At 48.4% G+C, this 24,452-nt stretch overlaps 1 protein-coding gene across 3 annotated transcripts; it reads left to right on the top strand.

Moving 5' to 3' along the window:
• Window positions 1-1,068: 1,068 nt before the first annotated feature.
• ROGDI (rogdi atypical leucine zipper) lies at window positions 1,069-14,429 on the top strand. Of its 3 annotated transcripts, none has more exons than XR_012634587.1 (12): window positions 1,069-1,174; window positions 3,463-3,534; window positions 4,889-4,971; window positions 6,356-6,410; window positions 6,948-7,028; window positions 9,437-9,532; window positions 10,789-10,887; window positions 11,365-11,478; window positions 12,227-12,276; window positions 12,817-12,943; window positions 13,508-13,626; window positions 14,203-14,429. XR_012634587.1 is itself a non-coding variant. In XM_074919133.1 (11 exons), exons 1-11 carry the CDS (start codon window positions 1,133-1,135, stop codon window positions 13,547-13,549), a joined length of 861 nt encoding a protein of 286 aa, XP_074775234.1. In that variant the 5' UTR covers window positions 1,069-1,132; the 3' UTR covers window positions 13,550-14,429. The 3 variants fall into 3 exon arrangements, 1 of the variants encoding a protein (XP_074775234.1); XR_012634586.1 differs by having other exon boundaries at window positions 13,508-13,673; XM_074919133.1 differs by having other exon boundaries at window positions 13,508-14,429.
• The last annotated feature ends 10,023 nt before the right edge of the window (window positions 14,430-24,452 follow it).

Genomic DNA, 24,452 nt, shown 5'->3' with positions numbered 1-24,452 from the left:
ATTGTGGCATTAAAGAAATAATGTTCATTAAAACACTCGAAAATCAAGAGTTGCTGAAAACCAGCAGCATGCCCGAGAGCATTTTGGTCATTGCAAAAGCCTGATCTTGTCAGTGAGGCACTACAAAGGATGAATTTGGATAAATTCCAGCCTCCCTATGCAGAGGGCTGTGCAGAGGAGGATGAAGGCTTAGGTTTAAAGCAAAGAATGCCGAGAGGTAGAGGTCCAGGAACTTTCTGGTGTTGATGACTTGTGTTGCCTGAGCATTGGGAGCCTGGTGATCTAACTGCTCTGTGTGAAGTATCCTTCCTCCTCATGTTTGGGGTTTTTGAGCACTAACTCAGCAGCGAGGGGCTTTTTCCAAGACAAGATCCCTTAACTGAAGTGTTTGCAAGTCCAGAATATTGTTTTTTGGTGATCCAGGCAGTGTTTGCTGTCCCAACAGTGGTAGACATTCATGTACTGAGGCATAATGATTAATCAGAACTGATTAATGGTGTGCTTTGGTTAAAATGAATTACGGGTGTTAATATAAGGGAAAACTCTGGTTTAGCGTTGCGATTAAAAGCAAGGCCACTGTGACAAGTTGTGCTCGCAGCAGAAACTGGCACTATCAGAAGTGAACGAATAAGCTTTCCTTCTATGGCCCATCTTGCTCAGGGGATGAAGATGATGAGGCTTCCTTGGTCACCCCTCACCCACAGCACATACACTCTGAAAAGGAACCCACCAGGCTTTAATCCAGAGCCTTCCAGGTCAGTATAAACTTATTTCAGTTCCAAAATTGGACAAGAAACTGATGACTCTTCTCCATCTTTACCCGTTCTTGAGGAATTGTAGCTCAGTTTAACTGCTGTGCAGGGAGCTCTGGCTGTAAGTGGCTCAGACTGAAAAAATTCTCCCTGCTGCGCCGGCAGCACCCGCAGGGCCCCTGGCAGGCCGTGCTAGCGGCGAGGCGGGCCCCGGGTCTCCGCGCCGCCTGCGCCGCCTCCCGCCGCCAGCTCCCGCCCGCCTGACGTCACGGCCGCTTGCGGCGGGGCAGATGCTGCCCAATCAGGCGCTGCCTCGGCCGCGTTGCCGGGCAGAGGCCGTGCCGCGGGGGGCGGCGCGAGGGGCGGGGCCCGCTGGCGGGATGGCGGCGGCGATGGCGAGCGCGGCGGAGCGGGCGGTGCTGGTGAGTCGGCCCCGGGGCTCGCTGTTGCCCTGGCAACGGGAGCGAGCGGCAGCGGCCTGGCCCCGGGCGGTGAGGGCCCCGCCGGGACCCCCGCAGGCCTGTTCCGGCAGGCCCCGGCTGGCGGTGAGGCCGCTCCCTGGCCGCCGGCTCCCCCGTGACTGGGCCGAGGCGCTCCGTCAGGGCCGCCCGGTCACCGCGGCGTGGGCCGTGGGGCAGCTGCTCCGGCGGCCGCGGCGGGACCTCAGGGCGGTGCCCAGGTGCCCGGCCGTGCGGCTGGGACAGGCTCTCGGGCCGGGTCCTGGCTCCGCTGCCGTTGCCCCTTCAGGCCCGCAGCCACCGGGCGGGCCCTGCTCACCTCCAGACTCGCCCTTTGGCTGTTTTACTGCTCCCCGCTTCGGTGCGCTCCCCCTGAGGGAGCGTCGCCATTGACGCCACTCCTTGCGATGGCCTCGGCTGAGTCCAGAGGCAAGTCGGAGGCGCTCCTGCTTACGCTAAACAATGGAGCGTGTTACACGACCTTGGATTTTTTTTCTAGTCAGTCCAACACGCTGTTTGATGGAAGACCAGACTTAGCAAATGTCAGGCAGGCATGTCAAAGCAGCCTGGTTGACCTGATAAAGGTAAAAAAGACATAGACCAGCTGACATTGCAGACATCTCCAGGGACACGAGCTGCAAGAAGCAGTGAAAGTTTCCTATCTAGGATATTAAAATTTTAGAGCTGCCTCTGGGTGAGGCGGAAAGCCTCATGTGAAAACCAGGTTTTTCTAAAGTTAATGTGATTTAGAATGATATGGCTAGCATTCCTCAAAAAGAAAGGTGTGTAGTGCACAGACATGGTGAACAAACTTGTCTTAGTCTGAAATTAATACCTGGGGGGAAGATCTTCTGCTGTCACTAGGGGAATGAAAGTCCAGTGATGATTTGAAGTAGAAACATCTGTGTGGGGACAGTGGGGTAGTGGAAACGCTAAAGGCATCAGCTTTACATGGATCATTTCTGTTCCTTTGGGAATCTGGAGGAGAGTGAGTGTTACAGAGAACAAAAGAGCAAGGAATCCAATATGTCAATATGGTGCCCAGAAATCTGAAACAGGATTAAATGGTGAAGGTTGGTGGTCATGCACTCACACTGGTTTGAACGATAACAGAGAATCCTCCCTAGGGTTTGTTGTGTGTACCTGCTTTGGGTGAATATTTGTTGAAACAAAACTGTCCTTGTCCTACTCTTCATTGAGATAACTCTTGCATAAGATGATGACACATCAGTGAGTAGTTATTTTGTGTTTCTCATGGTGAACAGGAACTGTCTAGTGGAAAAAGCACAGGCTTAAATTTCTGGGTTGACCCCACCTTTCCATTTTACTGTTGGCGACCTGCTCAATTCATTCCCTTCCAGTACTTTTCATGTGGAAAATTTCTCTCTTACAAGGTAGCAAGCATCAGTCTCTTCCTTGCCTCTTGCTTGCTTCTGTCCCTACTACTCTGAGGATCTTCTGCATGGGGTCTTGTGGTTTAACAGGAGTTCATAGCTGTAGTTTGAGGATCTGCTTTCTAGAGTCTCCTCTGTAGCAGACAACTGATTGAGGCCCGAGGTGGTGTGTCATCAGAGCTGAACCCATTGCCCAAATGATTGGGAGTCTTCAGCCTTTCTCTCCCCCCACCCACTTTTTAGTTTAGCTTGCTTTATTGCAAATGCCACTGCGGGAGGAGGAGGAGCATTTTAGTGTTTGTCTTTGGTTTTCATCATCTAATTGGCAACAAATTTGTCCACAAGTTGAGTCTGTTTTGCCTATGACCATAACTGGTAAGCAATTTCCTTGTCTTTATCTCGACCTATGAGCCTTGTATCTTATTTCTTCCCTGTGTTCTGTTGAGGGTGGGCAGTGGGAGAGCCTGGATGGGTGTCTGGCAGCTGGCCAGCCAAGGTAAGCCCACTCCAGCAGTTAAAAAAGATGCTCCAGATTTTGAAGCAGCAGGATCTGTACTTTGCTCTGAAATTGACATCCCAAGCTGCCTGTTTCATAATTCTGTGATTATTGGTACAGTGGTTTGTATGATTACTGCTTTGTTAAACAAAGCCAAAACAAGAACAAGGACAGTTCATTTGGCTTAGGTGGAGAAGTAAAGAGTAAGGCCTTTCAGCAAATTATCTACTACTAGCATGTGATTTAAACAGCGTGGACATAGCAGTATACTTAGAACTTAAAGAATTTTTGTTATGTGTCTGTGAGTTTTATTTCCAGTGTTTGACTTCTAATGAGTCTACTGCTATATTTTCACAACATAGGAAGAAGAATTTAAATGGCTTTTGCAAGAAGAGGTCCATGCTGTTTTGAAACAGCTGCAGGATATTTTGAAGGTAAAGTTAATTTGCTTCATCTGGTTTTTGTGTTGTGGGTTAGTTTGCTCTCCCATGTGAGGAATGGTGGTAGATTTCTCCTTAAGGAAAAAATTCTTGGTAGAGGGTGCATAGAAAGGTCCATCACTCATGTCCAGTGCTGTCCCAAGTGTTTGTTTGCCCTCTGGTCTTGAGAATTCATAATAAAGCTGATTTCCCCTAGATAACTGTTCTTGACTCTGTTCTCTTTGCCGAGAGAACTGCTTTGGAAAGGATGTGGAGGCAGACATACCTGTCTGCCAGGCATTTGCCTGAGATGTGAATATTTTCTGGAACAGAGAATCTGGATCTGCCTGTAACTCTTACCATGTGAAGGCAGAAATGAGCACGATAGCCTTTAGCTGACAAGCTACTACTCGTGCAGTAATTAGTAGATGCACTCTGCTCATTCAAAACCATCCTTCCCTTGATATATCCACTTCTCTGATGGTACCTGCCCCTTTCAGAGGCGTGAAGTGTTCAGCTGAACCAGGCCTGCAGCACCTTTTGCCAGCCTGAGTGTGGGCTGCTGGCTTCAGCTCTTTTCAGGCAGCCAGGCAGTGAACCAGCCAAAGGGGATTGTGTGCTTGTGTGCAAGCTTTCCTGCTAGGTTAGTTTTCCACAGGCCCAGCCCTTAACAGGTTTCGGTGGGGCTTAGTGGGTGATGCAAGAGTGGGGGCAAAAATGTGGAGATGAAGGGTGGGTGCCAGAGGAGGTGGGAGTGCCATGGTGCTGACCCAGGACATGACTCACTGCAGGTTGTTGTTACCTGCTGCTATCTGGATATATAGTATCTGTTTTGAAGAATTCATTACAGTTTTGAGGTTGATTAAAGGACAGTCATCAGCCGGTATAACCAGTCAGGAGGTCTGGTTTTCACTTGTGGGTAAGGGACCCATTGTGCAGCCGGGGGGGGGGGGGGGGGGGGGGGGGGGTGGCAGTGAGTGTGCTGGGAAAGGGGAGCAGGACAGTGCCTGGGGGCATGCAGGGCCGGGCTCTGTGGAGTGCCCCTGCTGCTGCAGGCAGCTTGGCAACCCCTCTGGGCACTGCCCACCTTGCCTGGCTCCGGACCACAGCGCTGGAGCACAGGATTTCCCATGCCTTTAGCTATGAGCTGTGCTCTGAGCCATCTCAGGCTGTGCCTGTCCTACAGGAGGATGAGGGAAAATCTGTGTGCTCTGTTGGTGGGTTGCAGGAGGCTTGCAAAGGTGACCACTCTGCATTTGGCCACTTGCCAGTGTCTGCATTTCTGCTTTCGCCTTGTCTTTGTTCCTGGCCTGTGGTGGGCTGGGCCGGGGTGGAGGCTGTAGCACTCACTGTGTGCTCTCTTGGGCAGGAGGCCTCTCAGCGGTTTGCGCTGCCCGCCAGCGGCTCGGCGGGAGCCCTCAAGCAGCAGAACTTTGCGCTGAGCACGTCGGGGTAAGTGGTTGTGGCAGTCGGGGGGTCGCTGCTGCTCTGCCAGGCCGCGCCAGGGCGGGCTGCCGCCCCCGGCCATGCCTGTGTTTGTGCCGGGGGCTTCCCTCTGGGGCAGTGGGCTGTTCCTTGGGCACCTGCGGCCAAGGTCTCTACAGCACCCCCAGAGCGAAGGGGTTCTCCTTAATACAAGATTGCACCTTAAGGAAAACAAGCAAACTCCTATGTCAGCTTAATGTAACAGTCTGTAGCCAAATTCCAGGGCTTGCCTTAGCCAGACTTGTGCTGTTTCCTGCTGACACCTATAATATACTCATCGATTCCCAACCACATGCTGGTGTGTTACATCAGTATGCTACTGTCAGCAGTTTTGCCAGGGGGCATATTTTTGATTCTGGGCACAGGGATTTGCAATTATAAGACCTGAATTCTGCTCTTGGCTCAGTTTTTGACTCTGACCATGGATGAATCTTAGCCTTTGTCCTAATCTCCCTAAAATAGCAATAATAAATCTGCCTGGCATAGAACAAACTGAGACCTGTGCAGAAAGTGCTATAGGAGTGCACTTCTGAAATAGCTGTACGTTTTTTGATCTTTAGCATCACCCTCAGTCTTGAATAGTTGCACTCTGGCAGAGGTCACAAGCTTATTGCAAAGTAGGAGACCTTGGTCCTTAGAAACAGCATGGTGAGCATTTTATAGAATGATGCAATGATTCTGTATCAGGTTTGAAGCTTGCATTCTTCAGATCTTAAAGTATACAGTTGATTCTAGTTTTCATTCATTGTTGCAAGGTAGATCTTAAAAAGTGTTATATCTAAAGAGTTTCTGTCTAATGTATTGAAATGTAAAGTGTTGCTAAACTGAGTTCTTGAAGGCCTGGGTGCTTGAGTCTTCCCCCGCTGTTCATTGTAGATGTGAGCCATCTTGCAGGACCTTTTAAAGGGTTTGGAGTGTGGGTTTTTTTCTTGTTGAGGAGAGCAGGGTGGGTTTGTAGTTTTCAAGTCCCATATGAACCATGTAGAACTCCAATGTCATGAATTCATCTAATATCTTATGTTTGTGCTTGCGAGAGCTGTTTGTAACAGCAATCAAAGTGTTGATAAGTAATACATGAAATAAGCATGGGATAAGAAATGAATGTAATGTCTTAGGTAGGGCAGTTAGGGTGAGGTGGCTTATAAATAATAGGACAGCAGCTGGCCACAGGCCAAGAGCTGGGGACTTGAAAGTGTATGTGGAGTTCATCTGCATCCCCCAGGTGACCCCTGGAAGGAAGGGAATGTGGCTAGCTAAATGGGACGGGGGGGGCGGTGTCAGGTTGGCAGTTTCAGTAGGTGTCTCTTGCCTCATGTGACTGGTGTTGCCCAGATCCTTCTTCTTATTCCAGCACAGACCAGGTGAAAGGTGTGTTGACACTGCAGGGAGATGCCCTGTGTCAAGCTGTGAGTACTTGCTCTGCTTCTTGCTTTCTAATACCATCAAGGGGTGGGAGTCATCCTTATTACACTTTGATAACCTCAAGGAAGAGGTCATCCTTACCATGCTTTACCAGTGATTGATAAGTATGCTTTGTCAGTCTTCCCTAATAGCCCTTAAAACCTTAACATTTTGGCAACTGTTGAAATTTGTCAAGGTTCAGCAGCTAACCCTCACCCCCCAACACACACACAGCTGTGGTGAGTGGTGGAGTTGACTTTTATGAGAATTCCTTGCTTTTACTGCCTTTGTTGTGTAATTTCCTTGGGGGCCTTCTGAGATGAGGTCATGTGTCCTGCCTGGATCCCAATTTGCTAAATGCCTATCAACTTATCCTTTGTATTAACACCTTCCTTTAGGAAGACCAAAGTTCTGGCCGTGCCGGAGCTGCTGAAAGCAGCTTGCCAAGATAGTCTGGGAGACAGAATGAAGTGGGACTGGCAGTCTCTATGTTCTGCATAGGGAGGTGTGCTTGGTCTCATGTGTTTGTTTCTTTCTTCAAGGATGTTAATCTGAAAATTCCCAGAAATAATCAGCTCCTGCACTTTGCATTTCGGGAAGACAAGCAGTGGAAGTTGCAGCAGGTACTGTTAATTTTAGATGCCTACCCCTCTCTAGTATCTGCACCCTCCAAGCAGTAGCTGTTAGCCCCTCGCTTTCCAAGAGAGAAGGTTATATCTATCCCACATTAGCTCCAGTGGTAAAAGCTAAGGGAGGAAACAGTTGCAGTTGAATTCAGCTATGGTGCTAGGAGAGAAAGATGGGTTCTGCTTGTTCCTGAAGCCAGTGAGCTGAAGGCTGTCTGCATAGCAGTCATAATCCTTTAAAAGGAGTGCCTAGGATGCCTGTGCACTTACTGACCTTGTGCCTCCTTGTAAAACCCAGGCTAGCAGGGTAAAGAGCAACTTCAGAGGATTTGAATAGCTTGCTGTCAGTCTCTTAGGGAAGCATTTCTTTATGCTGAGAACAAATTTCACTGCATTGTGCTCTTGTAGCATAGATGAGTTCCCTCAGTTAAGGAGTTAAAGGGTTGAGGCTGTCCAGAACATTGAATCTCTTTCCCATCATTTTGCTGGGAGATAGCTCATTTCAGGACCTAATCTAGTGCCTGATCTTGAAGACATAGTTTCCCACAGTTACTTTGTCATAGCTGAGTAGGTTGGAGAAGGGTGTATTCCATGTGCTTCACTGCTCCATGGCTCAGACCATGGAGCATTTGGTCCATGGCATTTGGTCTTGAGTGCAGTTTCCAACGGCTGCTTTGGCAGCAGGGTGAAAGCTCTACCTGGTAACTGTGTAGAAATCTAGAAAATTGTGTACTTGAGATGTTAATGCTAAACTTGACTGAGTTTGTTTATGCCTTGCAACAAGGACATGAAGATGTTGTGATCCTATTTTGTGGGTGTTTTGTGCTGCTGCCTGGTTGATAGTCTTCTACCAGTTTTTATGGAAAATACCTTCCTGTGTTTACTTGGAAGAGCTTTATGTTCTGGTGTTGTTCAGATGTGGAATGTGAGTGCCTAAAGAACTGTGAGCAGAAGCATTACAGTGATTATTTAAGATTGCAGTGATTATACAGAAGATTTACAGGAGATCTTTGTCCTGTCTGAATTAAAAATGAGCATCTCATTTGTTCCCTTAGTGAGTGGTGCCAGATGGAGTTTTGTTTCTGTGCAAAGTAAAGTCATGGGTAAGAAGTTATAGTATAGGCACATTTTTGAGGAATGCAGGTGCAGGCACACAAGTTTTGACGAATTTGATTAGAAAACAGCAAAATCAAGGGGGAAGAGGAATGAAACAAGTTCTTATAATAGCAGGATTGGCATTGCTGGGTTGGGTAATGCTGCCAGGGTAACTTAGCTTGCTTGAAAGCATCTGGAAGATGTAAAGGCTGGAGGTGGTGATATTTGGTGATGTCATAGCCCAAGTACCTGCAGAATCTCTCTGCAATCTGACAGTGGACTTTATAACCTCTCTCTTCTTCCTGTAGCCTCCAGTGCCTTGTGCTTTCTAAGAGCAGAACTATTCTGTGATCCTTGAGCTCTGGATAAGAAGGAAATAGTGCCCAGATCTGTGCCACAGAGGTCTCTACAAGGCTGACCTGGGATCTGGGGTTGCTGGGGAGCAATGAAGGATGTATCAAACTACTAATTTCCCAAGCTGTGTTATCCATCTCCCATCAGCTACCTCTCATACAGTCTTCCCTTTTCCATTTATTGCACCCTCTGATTTACCCCTTCCTTTTTTTTTCAATTTTCCTGATGCTGCCTGGAACCGACCAGTTACTTTCTCACTGGGCCATCTTCTTCCGCTGGTGTGTCCTTGCTCCCATAAAAGCACTGGGATATAGCTATCAACCTTGCTTTGATAATTGTCGCCTGGCTGCAAGCAGTCTTGCTTAAGAGGGACTTAAGCTAGCTGTGTCCTGAGTGTGGTGAAGTTCCAGACAAGCAGTGTGATGGCAGCTTCTTCATGCTGGAGATAACTCTCAACCACAACAATTATAGTTTAGAAGGACTTCGGAATACTGCCAGAGATGCTGTATTGTTTATTGCTGTTGATGTAATTTACGTCATTCGTTTTAGCTCTAATAGTTCCTAAGGAAGAAATCATTATTTGTGTTGCTAGACCTGACTACCATATACCATCAACAGTGAGGATTTCTACCTGAACAGTTGTGATCAGAGTCCTCCCAGGACGAGAGTGCCTGATACCACTGTTCTTTCAGGGCAGCAGCAATATCTTAATTGGCAGTTCAGGTTATAGCGATCAGACTGCTTTGCATCTCCAGTCCCTGAGTGAAGAACCCAATAATGCATCTGGGCAGCAGTGGTAGTTTTGTGTTGGCAAGTGTCTGGTACTCAGAGAAATGTCCTTAACATTTGAGAAGTCAGCATTTTCCTAGGGCCAACAAAATAATATGGGAAATCTCTACTTCCTAGTGTGTATTATAAAGTGTGTCATTAATAGGGCTGCATTTGTACCTTTGCAGATCCAGGATGCTAGAAACCATGTTAACCAAGCCATTTACCTGCTTATGAACAGAGATGTAAACTACCAGTTCAAAACAGGCTCGGAGGTTCTCAAGGTGAGGAGAAAGCCCTCTCTACTTGAGTAGGAACGTGCATTTTTCTTCCCTCCATTTGTTGTTTTAAATAGTTAATGCACATTATTGTCTTGAGTCTCTTAATGGAAAAATTGTACCCATATGTACCTATTTCAAGGAGTGTCCATGTGACCTCATATTTGATATGAATCTATACCAGTTTAGCATCAGTAACAGGGTTGTACATCACGATGAACAGTAATCCTAGTAGTCGGTGCCCTGCTGCACAGCAGTGATATTCTGGGAGTGCCTTCCTTGATCTTTTTCAGATGATGCAGTTACACAGCTCATGCTTTTCTCTGTCAGTCAGTGCTTTTGGTGAGAGCAGAAATGAAGCAGTCATCAACAAACAAAAGATTACAGTTAGTACTCATGATTTACTGATGGTTTGAAAGTGACTTCTTGCTTGCTAGTAGTAGCTGATGCAGTCTGATACAGACCAGCTGTTGCTTGGAAATGTGCTCTGAAACTATCAGAGTTTTGACTTACTCATTAGAATCCATCACATATCAAAGAAGAGAAAGCTAAACTTTTTTAGTCTCCACATTGCAAGGGCTGCTAAGAGGAAGAAGTTAGGTAATAAAACTATTTCCTTTTTACTTTTGTGTGGAAGTAGGGGGTAGAAATGAGTCATAATATAAAATGCCTTCATCTTAGGAGTCATGAGCTCTATAACAGACATAAGTTGCTTCCCACTTTTTTTCTGGAAAAGGAAGTCTGCCTGAGTAGAGGCTCTGAACTGTGGTTTCTGGCAGGATTGGACTCTCAGTGAGCTGGTTCTTTTCTCTAGTGCCCTAGCTCACAGGTTATGAATGAGAGGGCCCATTCTCTAGTTGTTGTACCTGTGATGTGGGAATGGGGAGAACTAGAACACAGCTTGTTGTTTTTCCTTAATGCCTGCTCTTCAGAAGAGCTGATGATGAGCTTGTTGATGCTTCTGTGGCATCAGTAATTGATCTCATGTTCTCTTCTTATTCTTATAATGAATAACTGTTCTCTTCGGTCCCTGGTATTAAATGCTCCTGGTGTGTCTCACAAGTGTCTGTGATTGTGGTAACAGTTAAACTGCATTTATGCAAAAGCCACCCCTTCCCAATAAGTCCCTGTATTCCTGGAAGGGTGAGGGGGTGGTGATGCTGGTTGTTGTAACACTTGCTAAAGGCTCTAGGATTCTGCAGCACTCTGTCCAGAGCTGTCCAGGGATCACCACTCAGCAGTGTACATACCTTATCTTGTAGCTTATGGATGCTGTGATGTTACAGCTCTCAAGAGCCCGGAATCGGCTTACCACTCCAGCCACTCTGACTCTACCGGAGATTGCCTCCAGTGGTCTCACAGTAAGTATGTGGTGGTCTGGATCTCTGTACGGTCTGGCAGCGTGCAGCAATTGGGACATTGTGCTGCATCCTGGTGGAAATGGATTTCTGAAGTGTCTCCAGAGGCAGAGAGAGCTGAAGAAGTTGCAAACACTGAGCGGTTTTGGCTGTTCTGTATCTTCCTATGGGAAAGCAGATGACTTGGGCGTGAGGACTCTGGTTCTCAGAGCGTAAGTTGTGTTCTCTGCCCAGGAATCTTGCCCAGGGATGATTTGTCATTGTGAACACTGCTCTATCCCCTCCCGTCACCATCGTGCACACACCATTTGATCAAGCTTGAGGAACAACCATTGTTTGCAAGCTGCTCAGTCTCTGTTTATTTTCTAATGTCCCTCTCTCTGTGGGGTAACTAGTATGACTTAGAGAAAGGTAACTATTTCCCAGTATTAGAAATAATGGTCGTTTCACTGACAAAGAAACCACTTATTTTCCCACCAGAAAATGTTCACCCCTGCTCTGCCTCCAGACATCCTTGTGAATTTCTATATTAACCTGAACAAGCTGTGCCTGACTGTCTACCAACTCCATGTGCTGCAGCCCAGCACAACCAAGGTGATGCCTACTATCCTTGTTTATTTACCTCTATGTCCCACTGTAAGGAGGAGATCACACTGCTATATGGTGCAATGTTATATGCATAAGATAATGCAGAAACAACTGTAACTGGTGTTGTGTCTGTTTAGATCTGCTGCAGACAGAACGCTGGTTCTAAATCTAGTTTGGGGCATGGCCACTTAGCCCAGGAGAAAATACCAGTGCTCTGGAGTAAGCCAGTAACTATTTTTTGCCAAGTAATGCTTAATCTTACAATATAATGTGATAATTTTGCATAATTTTGGAAGGGCATAATTGTATTAATCCAGTTTACATCAAAGTAGCATCTTGGGTTTCTGAATGGAGTTTTGATGGATACTTTTCTGCTTCACCTGTTGCATTTGGGTCAGCTTGATATCCTGTGAAACCAGAATTAAACTCTTTAGCTTTATGAAATGCAGTCCTTACATAAGGATACTTTTCCCAAAAATCTATCTTTTGCTTTTCTTCTGGACCTTCTCATCTTATTTTTGTGGTGCTAAACTTTGGAGCTAAGTTGGACTCATCCACTGTGTAGAATTTTTTTTCATGGAGTAGCTGGAGGGATCAAATGCCACGGATTGCATATGAATGGTGTATTCAGGCAGATACAGTATAGGCATTTCTTGATGTCAGGCTACTGAAAGTGAAAATCTTAAAACATCCTCCTTCTAAGGACTTTTGTTTACTGTATCAAACGCCTAATAACCTTTTCCTTCTCTTCCAGAACTTCAAGCCTGCTGGAGGGTCCATTTTACATAACCCTGGAGCCATGTTGTAAGTATAGTCACTACAAGGGCTGTGTAACAGGTGTAGGAGTACGCTGAGGATGAGGTCCAAATGTCTGTACTCATTTTTGATTGTAGCATCTGTTAAGTGGAGAAGCTGGACTGAGTCACTTGCTGTGGCTGTGCCTGTGAAGGCACAGGTGCTCGTAATAGTGTTTCTTTAATGACTCAGTCATAAAGGCCCAAAGATGTGATTTCTCAGGATACAGCCCACACATACAGTGCCATGAGTTTGTCTGGAGATGGGAGTTGTAAGCCAAAATGAACATTACGTTATTGGCATTGCTATCTGCATTTTCTGCCTTTGTGCCTCCCTGGAAAGCGTTGAAGTTTATATCTTAACCGTATTAGCTTAATTCTGAATCTGATCAGAGATAGACTGAGAGTTTGCATTCTATTAACTTTACCAGGTGGTGTTTTAAATATAGTAGAAATCTTAGCGATCTCTTCCGTGAGAATGGAGGACAGTTGAGTTTTGTGTTCTGTGCTGTTGTGTGTAAATCTGTGCTCTTTTTTTCCCCCACCCCAGTGAGTTTGGCAACCAGCGATATGAAGTCAGCCATGTCCATAAAGTGGAATGTGTTATACCATGGTTAAACGATGCCCTTGTCTTCTTCACAGTGTCACTGCAGCTTTGCCAGCAACTGAAGGACAAGGTAATAGCCTTAGAGAAGGGGCTTTGTTTTTAACTCTGGACTCTGAGAGGACCTCAGATCTCCTAAAAATCTGATGTGATGTTATTCTGTACAACTTACGTATAAACTGAAAACAAACGATGAGTCAATGCTCTGGAGCCAGGGATGTGGCTGGCAATGCCTAGCAGGCAGCCATCTGGGATAAGTGTAGTAGTGTGGCAGATGTGTTTGCTGAACTAGTGACCTGATGGAGAGGAGCAGGTAGACACTTGTGTTCTCTCAGTCATGAGCTGGATGTGAGGAGATGCCAGGGTGCTGGAGAGGAGGTATGGAGACCTCAGCAAGCTAGATACCAGTAGTCCAAGTGTTCAGTTCCAGCTCTGCAGCTGACCTGGGTGCACCTTGAGCAAGTAACTTTGTGCTCCGAGCCTCGTCAGTGACAATAGCAGCAAATCTGCCCTTGTGCAGTGCAGTGCTGGAGTGTGTAATGCTGTAAAGCTCAATCTTCACACGCCCATTACATGCTCTTTCTTCTGTGGCCCAAAGGATACAGGAGCTTAACCTGCTTTTCTTCTTGCTTTCCAGATCTCTGTTTTCTCCAGTTACTGGAACTACAGGCCATATTAATTCTCTATGGAGTGTCCAAGCCCTTACAGCACTTCCAGTGTCTCCCTGTTTGTTTTCAACATGTCAGCTGAGTCCAGGTCAGCTTGAGGAGTGCTGCGCTTTACTACCAGGTGGCCCTCCATAGGTGAGGGTCAGCGTATCCAGAGACACAATTCTAGTAGCCTTGTCTGGGACCGCTGTATAAGCAGGGCAACAAGCAATGCTGTGTGGCTAGTGAAAGCTTCTCCCTGTCTTTGTTCTCATATGTGTTGCGTGGCTTGCACTTCTTCAAGACTGGTGAATTACACTAGCCCATTACAAGGGATGGGGAGCTGTGGGCTTCTCACACTAACTGTATTTGCACACAGTGCTGTAACTAACTGCTGGACTGTGAGCTGGCTGGGAAGGGATGAAAGCAGACTGATTTAACACACTACAAAATGTGTAGAGCATGTTGCTCCATGTAGTGAAATAATGTTGTTATGATCTAGTTCAGCTGTGGTTATGACTAGCACTGAGCTTCTCTCTCTTCTATCTGTTCTGTCCATGCCCGTGTTATTGATTCCCCTTTGGGGTTGTTCTTAATTGCTGCTGTTTGAACTCTTCTTTTTCCCTGGCATCAATGTGATAACACTTTTTTTCCTAAGCCAATTGGACCAACTGGTTTTTTTCAGGTTTAGTATCTTGTTTTCACTGCCAGCCTTTGGAGCTGCCTCAGTACCTTGAGCACAGCTGTGCAGTCTCACATCCTGTCATTAAACCCAAAGTGAGTACCACATTGTTACTATTTGCTGCCTACCTATGGATACTACAGTATGTAACTCATCCCTTTAGCCATTGATAGTTGTAAAATAAAGATCCTCAGACCTGCCATTCTCCTGTGGGCTGTCAGTTGTGAGAATAAAAGAGTATCAAAGATGATATTCTCTTACAAGTGAGTGGCTGTTGGTAGTTATGTGTGCTGGATTACTGTTTGCCTTACCTGGAGGACAGCAGTGGTCTCTATGGGCAGAGCTGGGAAGCTCTTTGAAGGCTGGGCCTTGTTTGTGTAGCCTCAGCTCAGTGCTGTCTGACACCCTAGTACTACCTGAAGTACTTTTCTAAACTTCCCTTGATGGTCATGTTTGGAAGAGGCTCTAGGTGCTGAGACTGGGTTGGGCTGGCTCGTGGAGCTGTTAAGTGATGAGTAAGCATCACCTGTCTCCTGTTTGGCTCCAGCGAGCTCTGTCAAGCCTGTGTTTCTGGTGGCTTTCCTCTCTGGAGTACCTTACCCAGTGTGTGCTGAGGTGAGGACTGCAGGCTCACCACGGTCCCTACAAAACATCAGGGCCGTTGCAGCCTATTTTCACAGCTATCCAGGGTGCTGTGTTCAGAAGGAAGAGATCACAGTATCGCAGAACAGTTGAGGTTGGAGGGGGACCTCTGCAGTCTGTCCGGTCCAATTCCTCTGCTCAGTCAGGGCTGCCCAAAGCTTGTCTCCCAGGACCATGTCCAGATGGCTTTTGAATAGCTCCAAGGATGGAGACTAGAGATAAGTATGTTTCTTTGATTTTTTTTTTTTTTTTCTTCTTTTCTCTCTGCATAGACCGATGCTCTGGGCATGTGTGGCCTGCCCTGTCTGTGACCTCCCTTTCTGTCCTTTTGTGAGATCCCTCAGATCCTGAGTGGGTTAGTGCCAGCTTTGTGATTGCTGCAGCCTTCTTTGAGGACTTGACACTTGGTGCTGTGCTCAGTCTAACATATGCTAGTATTACAGGTTGCAGGCAGTAACAGAGCCTACAAATGAGTATCAGGCTGTGACTGATGAATGTCTTAGTAAGTAACGAAAGGCAGAAGGTAGCGACGCCTGGATGGGCTGATGCAATAGCAGACTCATTACTGATTCTGGTCAGTTAGCCTTATGACTATCTGTGGTCATGACCCGGGGTATACATTTACTAACCCTTGCTCTGTTCCAGACCATTCTCTGCTCAGGAAGTGATTGTACATGTGTGGAAATGCTCACTATTAACAGCTTCTCGCATGAGAGTATTTTTATAGTTGATACCCTCTTTAGAGCCATCTGTGCTCTTCTTTAACCCTCCCTGTGTGTTGAGAAGGCTCCTGTTTTAATTCACACTAGTGTGTGCAGTCCAATCGATATTGCCACATCCTCTCCATCAGGTTCCTGCTGATAGGGATATAACGTGCAACCCAGTGTGTGTTGTTTTCTTCTGATGAAAACAGTCTTCACTTGGGGAACACCTGTCCTGTTTCCAGCTCTGATGCGCAGTGGCTGTGTCTGAGGGCTGCTAGGTGGCAGTGGTACCTGCTACAGGACCCTGCCTGGGTTACTGGTATGGAACAGGGTATGGAGAGGCTGACCCTGAGCTGGTACCCAGTGATTTGAAAGATAAAACAAGAGTCCACCAACTAAAAGACTTAACAGTCTATCTCTTTTCCCCACTAAACTGAGCGCAGAAGAAAATTTACAAAGCCCTAAGGGCTTTTGCAGCCGGGTGAGGTTGGTACTGGGATAGCTGCTGGCAGCCCACCCCTCCCTTTGTAAATGCAACTCAAACGGGCTGTGGGCCACAGTCTTTGGCAAGTGCTTGGCAGTACAAGGTGTGTGTGAAGTTTGGGCTGCTCTGCAGTGCTGCAAGGGCTTTTCATTGGTACATGCACTGATGAATGCTGCTGTGTGCCTTGAGAAAAATGAAATAATCAGATTGTCTGCCTTTTCCTGGGCTGGGTTTTTACAATTTTTTTAGGTTCCTCTGGGGAAGCTATAGTTCTCATGAGCAAAACATTTCCTGGTGGAACCTTTATTTTTTCCCTTTTGCCCAGGGAATCTCTCCTTAGTCTTCAGGGGATAGAAGTCTGCTGCTTAGACCCACTGCATGCCTGCTTTTGATGCATCTAGCAGTTGAGCTGCAGCTGCCTGGATGCTGCTGGTATTGGAACCACAAAAGACACTGACCCATCAGCCTCTACTGCTGAGCTTCTACATGCCCTTCGAAAAGGAATTAGTGTTGCCTGAACTAAGATAGAGAAGACACTTGATAGGCAGTTTTCAACAACAGCACTGCAGCAGGCTAATGACAGAGCAGGACCACAGACTAGGAGAGTAATGAAGAAAGATTATTTTATGGCTGCCTCTAGTCTCTCAATCTGAGCATCTATTTGGTATTGTCCACAGAGCAGTGACAGACAGCGAACAGAATCCCATGCTTCTTCCCAGCATCTCAGCACTGAGCAGACAAGAAGGTCTCTCTGGTGAACTGAGCTAAGACTAAATGTAAAGACACGGTCATTTTTTCCTGGAGTTGGAGTTGAAACTGCAGGTATTTGTGTGTGCTGATGCCAGTGTGCTCAAGTGTTGCCACTGCCAGGACTTGCTTGGAATTGCACCTAATATCCCTGGCCTCATCTTGCCTTCCAGCTATGGTGGAAACATTGCAGGGGTTGTACCACCACTCTATGCATGCGTAGGTGCTCAGCTGCCTTTCAGGGTGCCACCTTCTGGAGTCATTGTTGTCACGACAGAACCAGACTTTTCTTGTTCTATATGTGCCCCAATAAAAAGGGTCACCCCGTCCCAGTGTGGGATCACCTATGGGGACACAGTGTCAGCCTAAAGCAGAGGGACTGTACCAGTCGAAAACATGGCTCCACCTGGGACTGTACAGATGCTAGGTAAGTGGGTGATGCTGTTCAAATTGGAGGCACTGATAGGCTTCAGGATGAAGACTGTGCTTTCTCTTTGGTGCCCCAAGCATCTTCTGCAAGGCCATAGAGAGGAGTGAGCCACTGCTCCCTTGCACAGAGCAGTTTCAGCTTCACAAGCTTTTGTGTCCCCAGGGAAGAGTGAGGTAAACTGTTTCTAAAGTTGATGCAGCACATAAAGGAAGCTATATCACATGGTCCAAATGTCTCTACAGGGACTAAAAGGGTTCCCAGAAGCCGTGACTGTACTTCGAATCATCTTCAGAGCCTTGTGCTGCCTCTTTTAATGGCCAGGGACAGTGCTATGCTTTGCGTTCAGCCCTGTTGGAAATTAATCTTGTAATGGAAGAGCTGGAACCCAAAACCCTGAAAAGAAGCATAGCTGGGCCTCCCATTTGGTCATCCCAGAAGGGATTTTAGTGTGAGGATGCTCCACAGGATGTTTTGGTGATCAGCAAGTGTGAGCTTGGAAGAAGCTTCTCCTGCTCTCTCCTTGCCCTCACTCCCTGGCAGTTCCCCTGGTTGCTGGCTCTGCATAGGGCAGCACCTGTTCTCCACTTTGGCTGCAGTAGCTGAGGATGGTCTGTGGCTTGTAGCTGAAAAGTCTGCATTAAGGTGCTGTATCTAGCAGGGATTGTGGGGTGGACTGATTCCAGCGGGTATATTGGCCTACGATGGCATTGCAGGTACCATGCAGGGGGTTCACGTTCATCCACGTACAGATAATAGGAGAGACTCTGGCTGAGGTTGTAGAGGAGGTTGGAAATGGCTGGGCAGCGCTTGGCACTCGAGGTGAAGGTTGAATCTGATTTGTAGGTACAGCAGAGGGAAGAAGCAGGAAGAGTTGTTCTGTCCAGCCATGAGGTGGAGATGGGTTTAGGGCTCCATTGCCAGGTGGTCTATGCCCACTTTCTGCTGGGAATCTTGGAAAAGGATATGTCATTGTAAACAGGAGGGGATGGGAGTTTGCATGTGTGTGAACACACAGTCTCTGTGCTTTGTCCCTGCTCAAGCCCAGGTACCACTTCCCTTCCCGAGAACAGTGCAGAGGTCCTGGGCATGTCTGCGCCTGCTCAAGCACACCCAGCCTGTTCTCTCTTCCCCATCACCTTCCCCGTGTGAACGTCCCCCCTTGGTGGCTGGGCTGGGTTTCTCCTGAGACATGAGTGTGTCTCTGCAGGGGAGAGCAGGGCCTGTGCCGTGCTCTGCCTGCTTTCCTCCCCTGTCCCCCCATTTTGACAAGCAACACAGATACTGGAGGGTGGGCTTCAGCCTTGGGAGCTCCTGTGTGTCCTGGGTCATTCTTGGGTGAGTGGGCTGGGTTTTGTCACCTTGGGTTGTTTTGGGGAGTCACAATCACAGCAGCAGCAGTGGGCAAGTGCCAGGAGCAGCAGCAGCACAGTCCCTGGAGAAAAGTGAGCAGTTATGTCAGCGTCAGCATGTCTCCCTGATGGCACCCCCCATTTCAGCGAGTACCCTCTTGGGTGTCTGCTCCCCTTTCCCCCCTGTCAGCCCTGCAGCACTTTGTGTGAAGTGCTGTGCATCACACAGGGCACAGCAACCCCACAAACACCATCTGAGCCCAGGCTGGTCAAACCGTGCTAGCATTGGACAGGTGGTGGCATGGCTATGAAAGTGGTCTTGCAACCAGGGAGGTTACACAGGGAATGTTTCCTCCGGGCCCTTGTATCTGTTGCAGCCCTTGTCTGCTGAATGTAAATGGAGCAGTTGCGCTCTGCCACTCTTCATCCAGGGCTGTGCTGCTGGGGGGCTGCATGAGTTGCTGGGATTAGGGCAGCTGCCTCCCAAGCCTATTGCTGGGAAAAGCCGTCTGGCATGTGCCTTGTGCTGAGCTGTGCACTCACCCACAAAGATGAAGAACATGGCAAAGGCAGCAATGTCCCACTCAGTCTCAGAGAACCTTTTTCTTGCCAGCTGGCTCAGGCAGTCATGGATCTCTTTTTCCAGGTCTGAGCTTTGGCTCATCATTTCCATTTCTCTCAGAGCTTACCCAGGTGGCTAACCTGTGGACCTGCTGGGCAGTAAGACAGCTCCTGCTAGCAGGAGGGACTGGAAGAGAAATGCAGCTGCAGTGCTCCTGGTCCCTCACTGGAGGACACAGGCCATTGCCTGGGGACAGGGTGATCCTTCAAACCCTGACAGTGAGCTTTGGGTTATTGCTGTCCATGTAGAGTGGGAACACCTTTACCCATCCAGCCAAGATCAGCTTAAGGCATATAATTTAACTACCATATTGTAGAACAAGCCTATTTTTTTTCTGAATTATGACAATTTTTAAGCGGTAGTCCTGCAGGGAGTTGGAATTGATGATCTTTATGGGTCTCTCCCAGTTTTTGAGATACTCTATGATTCTTTGTAGTTCAGGGGTGCATGGTGTGATCATGCCTGCTTTTTATCTCTCAGTCTGCAAAACAGCCTAGCCCTCCTGCATAGGTCCTGCAAGGATGTCTCACCACTGGCCTAACTCAGTTTCCCTTTATGTGGTTGCATCCTATTTGCTTTCCCTTGTTGAATTCACATCTGTGTAAAGTAACTAGCTGCACTCATACTTCTTGTGTAAGGATGTCTGTGTGTATATGCTGAGGGGCAGAAAATCCTTGATGACCTGAAAATAATCTTTCAGATCCTTGTGATTATTGACCAGGCATATGGTCTTAAAGAAGAGTCTTTCAGAGGATGCTGTGGTGGTGGATAACCCCTCTGCCTGGGTTGGTGTGGGTGTGCCTGCCAGGGTGGGTCCCTGGGAGCCGGCCAAAGAAGGTGGCACCAACCCCAGAGCTCACCTTATCCCTGGCCTGTCAGCAAACCAGTCTCTCTCCAGCTGTCCTCTGCCAGCACTGGCAAAGATTGATGGGTGAGAGGAACAGGGCCTCTACTACTCATCTCTTGTGGAGTGGAAGTCCTGTCCCCACTCCTGGTCTGGTTGCAGGCAGCCCTTTCCAGGCATCTGGGCAGCAGCTGACTGCCGGCTCCAGGGCACAGGGAGCCTGAGCCGGACAGGGCTTGTATCTCCTTAGTTGCAGTGGGCAACAAGGAGGATGAGGAGCTGGGAGGTGACATCCTCCAAGGGATTAGCCCAGCATGGAGGCTCAGGAGCCCTTGCACATGCCATTTCTGCTGCTGCTGCCCATCTGCGGCACGAGCAGTGACCCACAGTCCTCACTGGGAGCTGTTTGCACCTGTCTGGCTCAAAACCTTGGCCCCAGCTGATGCAGAAATGTCCTTCTAGAGTCCGAGTGTTTTTATTAGAACAGTGGCTCAGAGGATTGCCCAGGGGGAGCTGGACACAGGCCAAAACCAGCTAGGAGGACGAGACTTGCTTTGGTAGCTTTTGGCCCTAGAGTGAATGGTTGATGCCATGCTTCACTCCTGTAGTCCTCCAGGCTTGGGGCAGCAGGGACCAGGTCCAGGAGAATGGATTGTAATTAGCAGCGTCCCAAGAGGAAATAAAGGAGCCTGGGTGTACGGTGGGGGGTTCTTCATACCATGGAGGAAAGCAGTTCAAGCCCAAGCAAACCCTGCTCTTGGCTTCTTTCTGCTACAGCCCTGTGCTGCTGGAGCCGGGGCTGCAGACCCTGGTTTCAGACATCAGCCCAGCGGAGTGGGGTCCTTGCCCTTTGTCAGCAGCTCTGGGCTCCATGGTCCTGGTACACTTGCTGGGACAGGGCTGGCCTGGGGGCAGCCAAGGCTAGCAGGCTGCGGGAGGCTGATGGGGAGCAGCCAGGCAGTGGCAAGTAGTTGAGGAGGTCACACTTCTGCCTTTGGGCCGCTGTTATCAGGGGCCTGGCCAGAGGCACCGCTGTCAGTGGGAGCAGCCCAGGCGCCCCAAGGGCTTGTGGAGGCCAGAGGCAATTCCCTGCAGTGTTCCCCACCTGCCTCAATCAAACGCATCCCTTTTGCTTCTCACTGGGCCACTGACACAGTTCCCATGTATGTGGTACCCAGTGTACTGGGGGTGAGGTCCCTGGGCAGAGAGATCTTCTCTGGTCTCTGGCTTTCTGCTTCCGAAGCTGTCCTAAAGCAGCTCCCAAGGAGGAGCTTCTAGTGTGGGTTGAGATTATGAGCAGGATAACGCTGCTGGCTGGGCTGGAGGGAGCAGGCTGGAGGCCCTGCTCCAGCTGGTCAGCCCTGTACCCCCATGTCCCTTCTCTTGCAGGGTCAGAAAGCAGCACCTACAGGACCTGCTGCAATTTATTTTCCCCTTTCTTGACAGTGTTTTCTGCCTTTACTGCTGCTCCATGTTGTTTTGCATTAAAAGGTGCAAAACTAATTTTTAAATTCAGACCACACTGCTCTTCACCAAGGCTAAAAAAATCTATTCCTTATAGGAACCTTGTACATATTACTGAGCAGTACACTAGTCCTGAGGGAATGCTGCTCACAGACAGGAACATCTAATACCGGAAAGTTGCTTTTCATTCTTGCACAATGACGAAAAAAATCACATAGAAAAAGTAGTTTGCTAGAACAAGCCATCCCACTGAGCAGGGATGTGTGAGGCAAAGATGTGTGTTTAGAGCCAAGCTGAGTGGTCCTGAGACCTTGTGACTTTAGCTGAAACTTTGACTCTGTTTTACAAGGCCTAGATGTTTAGCTGGTGGTAACTCTCATAGCCTCAGCTAGCAGTGTTGAAAGTGGTTTTGGCTGGGTTTTACTGGGCGTGTCCCAGGCAGCTGGAGATGGATGGCACGTCCCTCAGGAAGGCAGTGTGGGGTAAGAACAGCTCTGGTGCCGTGGAAGTGCAGGTGGGATGGTACGTCCCAGCAGTATGTGCTGGTCTGGTGCCGATGAGGAGAGGCGTCCCCAGGGCCTCTGCCTGCCTGCTGCAGGGCCGAATGCTGGCAGCCCCACTGCCTGGGCACAGTCCCCCATGACACCTGCGTTGGGGTCTGTTGCCTCTTCACAGAAAGCCTGGGGGCCGAGACAAGGATTTTGCTCACACACCCCCCAGGACTGACAGTGCTTGTGTTATCTGAAATGGCAGCAGGCAAGCTGACCTGACAGTTGGGTTTTTGCTCTCCAGAGTCACAGTGAAGTACAGTTTCACGCCTGTCTGTTCCCATCTCCCTGATCCTCAGCAGGAGGGAGGAGGTGGTGCAGAGGTTGATACATGGCCTCCTGCTTTTGAAGGTGACTTGCTTGGCAGTGCCGATGCCTAGGTCTCAAGACCTCTTAGCAGAGCTGCTGTTCCTTCGCATGTCCCCCATTTTCAGAACCTGGCTCTTGTTCCTGAGGTGGTGCACTGGGGAGGGAAACCTTGGTTTGTTGGTCATTTCCAATTGCTTGCTTGCTTCTTGCTTGTAGAGCAGTCCAGTGGATGGAGGCATTGTGGCAGCGCTGTGTAATCAGCTTTGGGATACAGGGGAGGATGCATGTGGGTGCCCGGGACCAGAGCTGGGAAAAGCCCAGTATACCCCGCTCCCAGGGAGCATCGATCAGCAACAGGCCTGTGCACGAGGTGCCTTGCTGGCATCAAAGGAGAGAAGTACAGGGCTGAGATGTGTGTTGGCTTTGTTCCTCTAAACATTTGATCCTGGCAGAATATGTGAATCCATAGGTGTTCAGCCTGAATATGACAGTGCTGGGCTGCATCCTGAAGCGATGGCTTAGATGTGAGGGAGCTTCTGGCATTTCAGCAAGCCAAGAGGACAGTGTTAAAATAGTGAAAGAGCTAGGTCAAGGGGGAAGGCCCACTGCAAGGCCTGCCAAGAGTGCTTTGGTGTCGCGATTTTTGGGGCAGCTGCTGAGAGGCATTGTCTGTTTGGGTAGGGGATGCTCTGACAGAGCATGTACTAGATAAAGTATTAGGCATTGATTTAGTGCTTCTATGGTTTGAAAATCCCCAGCTGCTTTCTAGTTTTAATAAAGCACACCTGTTTCCAGGCTGAGCTCTGATTTAAGAATATTGTTTGTGTTCAAAAGGACTAACAAGACCTTAAAAGCCCCCATGCAAAGTGGTTAAGGGATTGTTATGGGTGCTATTTTGGTGATGATATTGCTGCTTTTTTTTTATTAAGAGAGAAGCTGAGGAACAATGAAGACCCTTGGTGCATGCTTGGAGTAGGAGAGGCTCAGGCCTAAGATTCCTTTGCTGTCTAGTGATCTGGAAGGATTTCTGGCTGGTCCTGCTGCTGTCCTTTCATTAACAGGCAAGGGAGCCATGCAGTGGGTGAGGCTGTGTGTAGATGTGGTGCTGAGTCCTCAAAGGCTTGGGCAGTCTTCTTAGTGCTGCCTGGGGAGGAGATCTGAAAAAGAAATAGATGCACCATTCTGCAAGGATCCACAGACTAATATTCCTTTCCATCAGCCAGGGGCTGTGGTGAAACTACAGGAGATAGGAATGCTTCCAAAACAGGTACCCTGCACTTTTCATACACAGACTCACTGAATGTGCCTCATTTATTGTCCTTGCAATTTATACTCAGATGGCTGCTTGCTGTAGCAGCTGTAGTCTCCTAACCACCTGCTGTCCACTGCAGGTCCCTCCATTACACCATTCCCAAAATGTGGTGGGCTGTAATGCCTGGAGACATTTGCTTCCTCCCCAGATTTGGGCAGTGGAAGGCACGATCTAATTGGTTAGCCTCAGCTGCAGAGTGAGAATTGAGTTTGCCCTGCCTCCACCTCCTCCTGGCTGCTCTGGTGACATCTTTCCCCATAGGGAAATCATTGGCAGAAGCAGGAGCACAGTTTTGCCTGTGCTACACTTGCTGCAGGGAACTTTTCTGTGTGTCCCACTGGGCAGTTATCACCCTCATCCCTGCTGCAGGCTGGCATCAGGCTGCGAAGGACACCATCACCCTGAGGAGGGAGCATGGGGGCTCCGCCTGAAATTTAGTGCTTCCAGTCTACATGGAGTAAGATCTGGGGGGAAATTTTGTCCCATCTGGGATGAGAACTTCCACAGTATCGATACAGATCTTTCTGCACAGAGCAAGAGTTCTGTGCAGACCTCATGGATAAGGATGTAAAAGCTTGCCTTCTCTGTCTAGGATGTTTATGGGTGCGCATGGAGCCTGTCCCTTGGCTGTCCTCTCAGTGGTTCATTGCACACATGTGATAGGTCCCCGAGGGGCAGGGGGCGACTAGGTGTGCAGGAGAGCACAGGCACCTGTGTGGCATATTTGAGGCAGGAGCCAGAACTGGTTCTGTTGGCTTGCAATCTTTGCAGAAGGTGGAATTACTTGTCCTAATTGCT

Source organism: Athene noctua, chromosome 15, assembly GCF_965140245.1.
Source record: "Athene noctua chromosome 15, bAthNoc1.hap1.1, whole genome shotgun sequence".
NCBI lineage: Eukaryota > Metazoa > Chordata > Aves > Strigiformes > Strigidae > Athene > Athene noctua.
The sequence above is the reverse complement of the archived record's forward strand: the minus strand, read 5'-3'. Positions and strand labels throughout refer to the sequence as shown.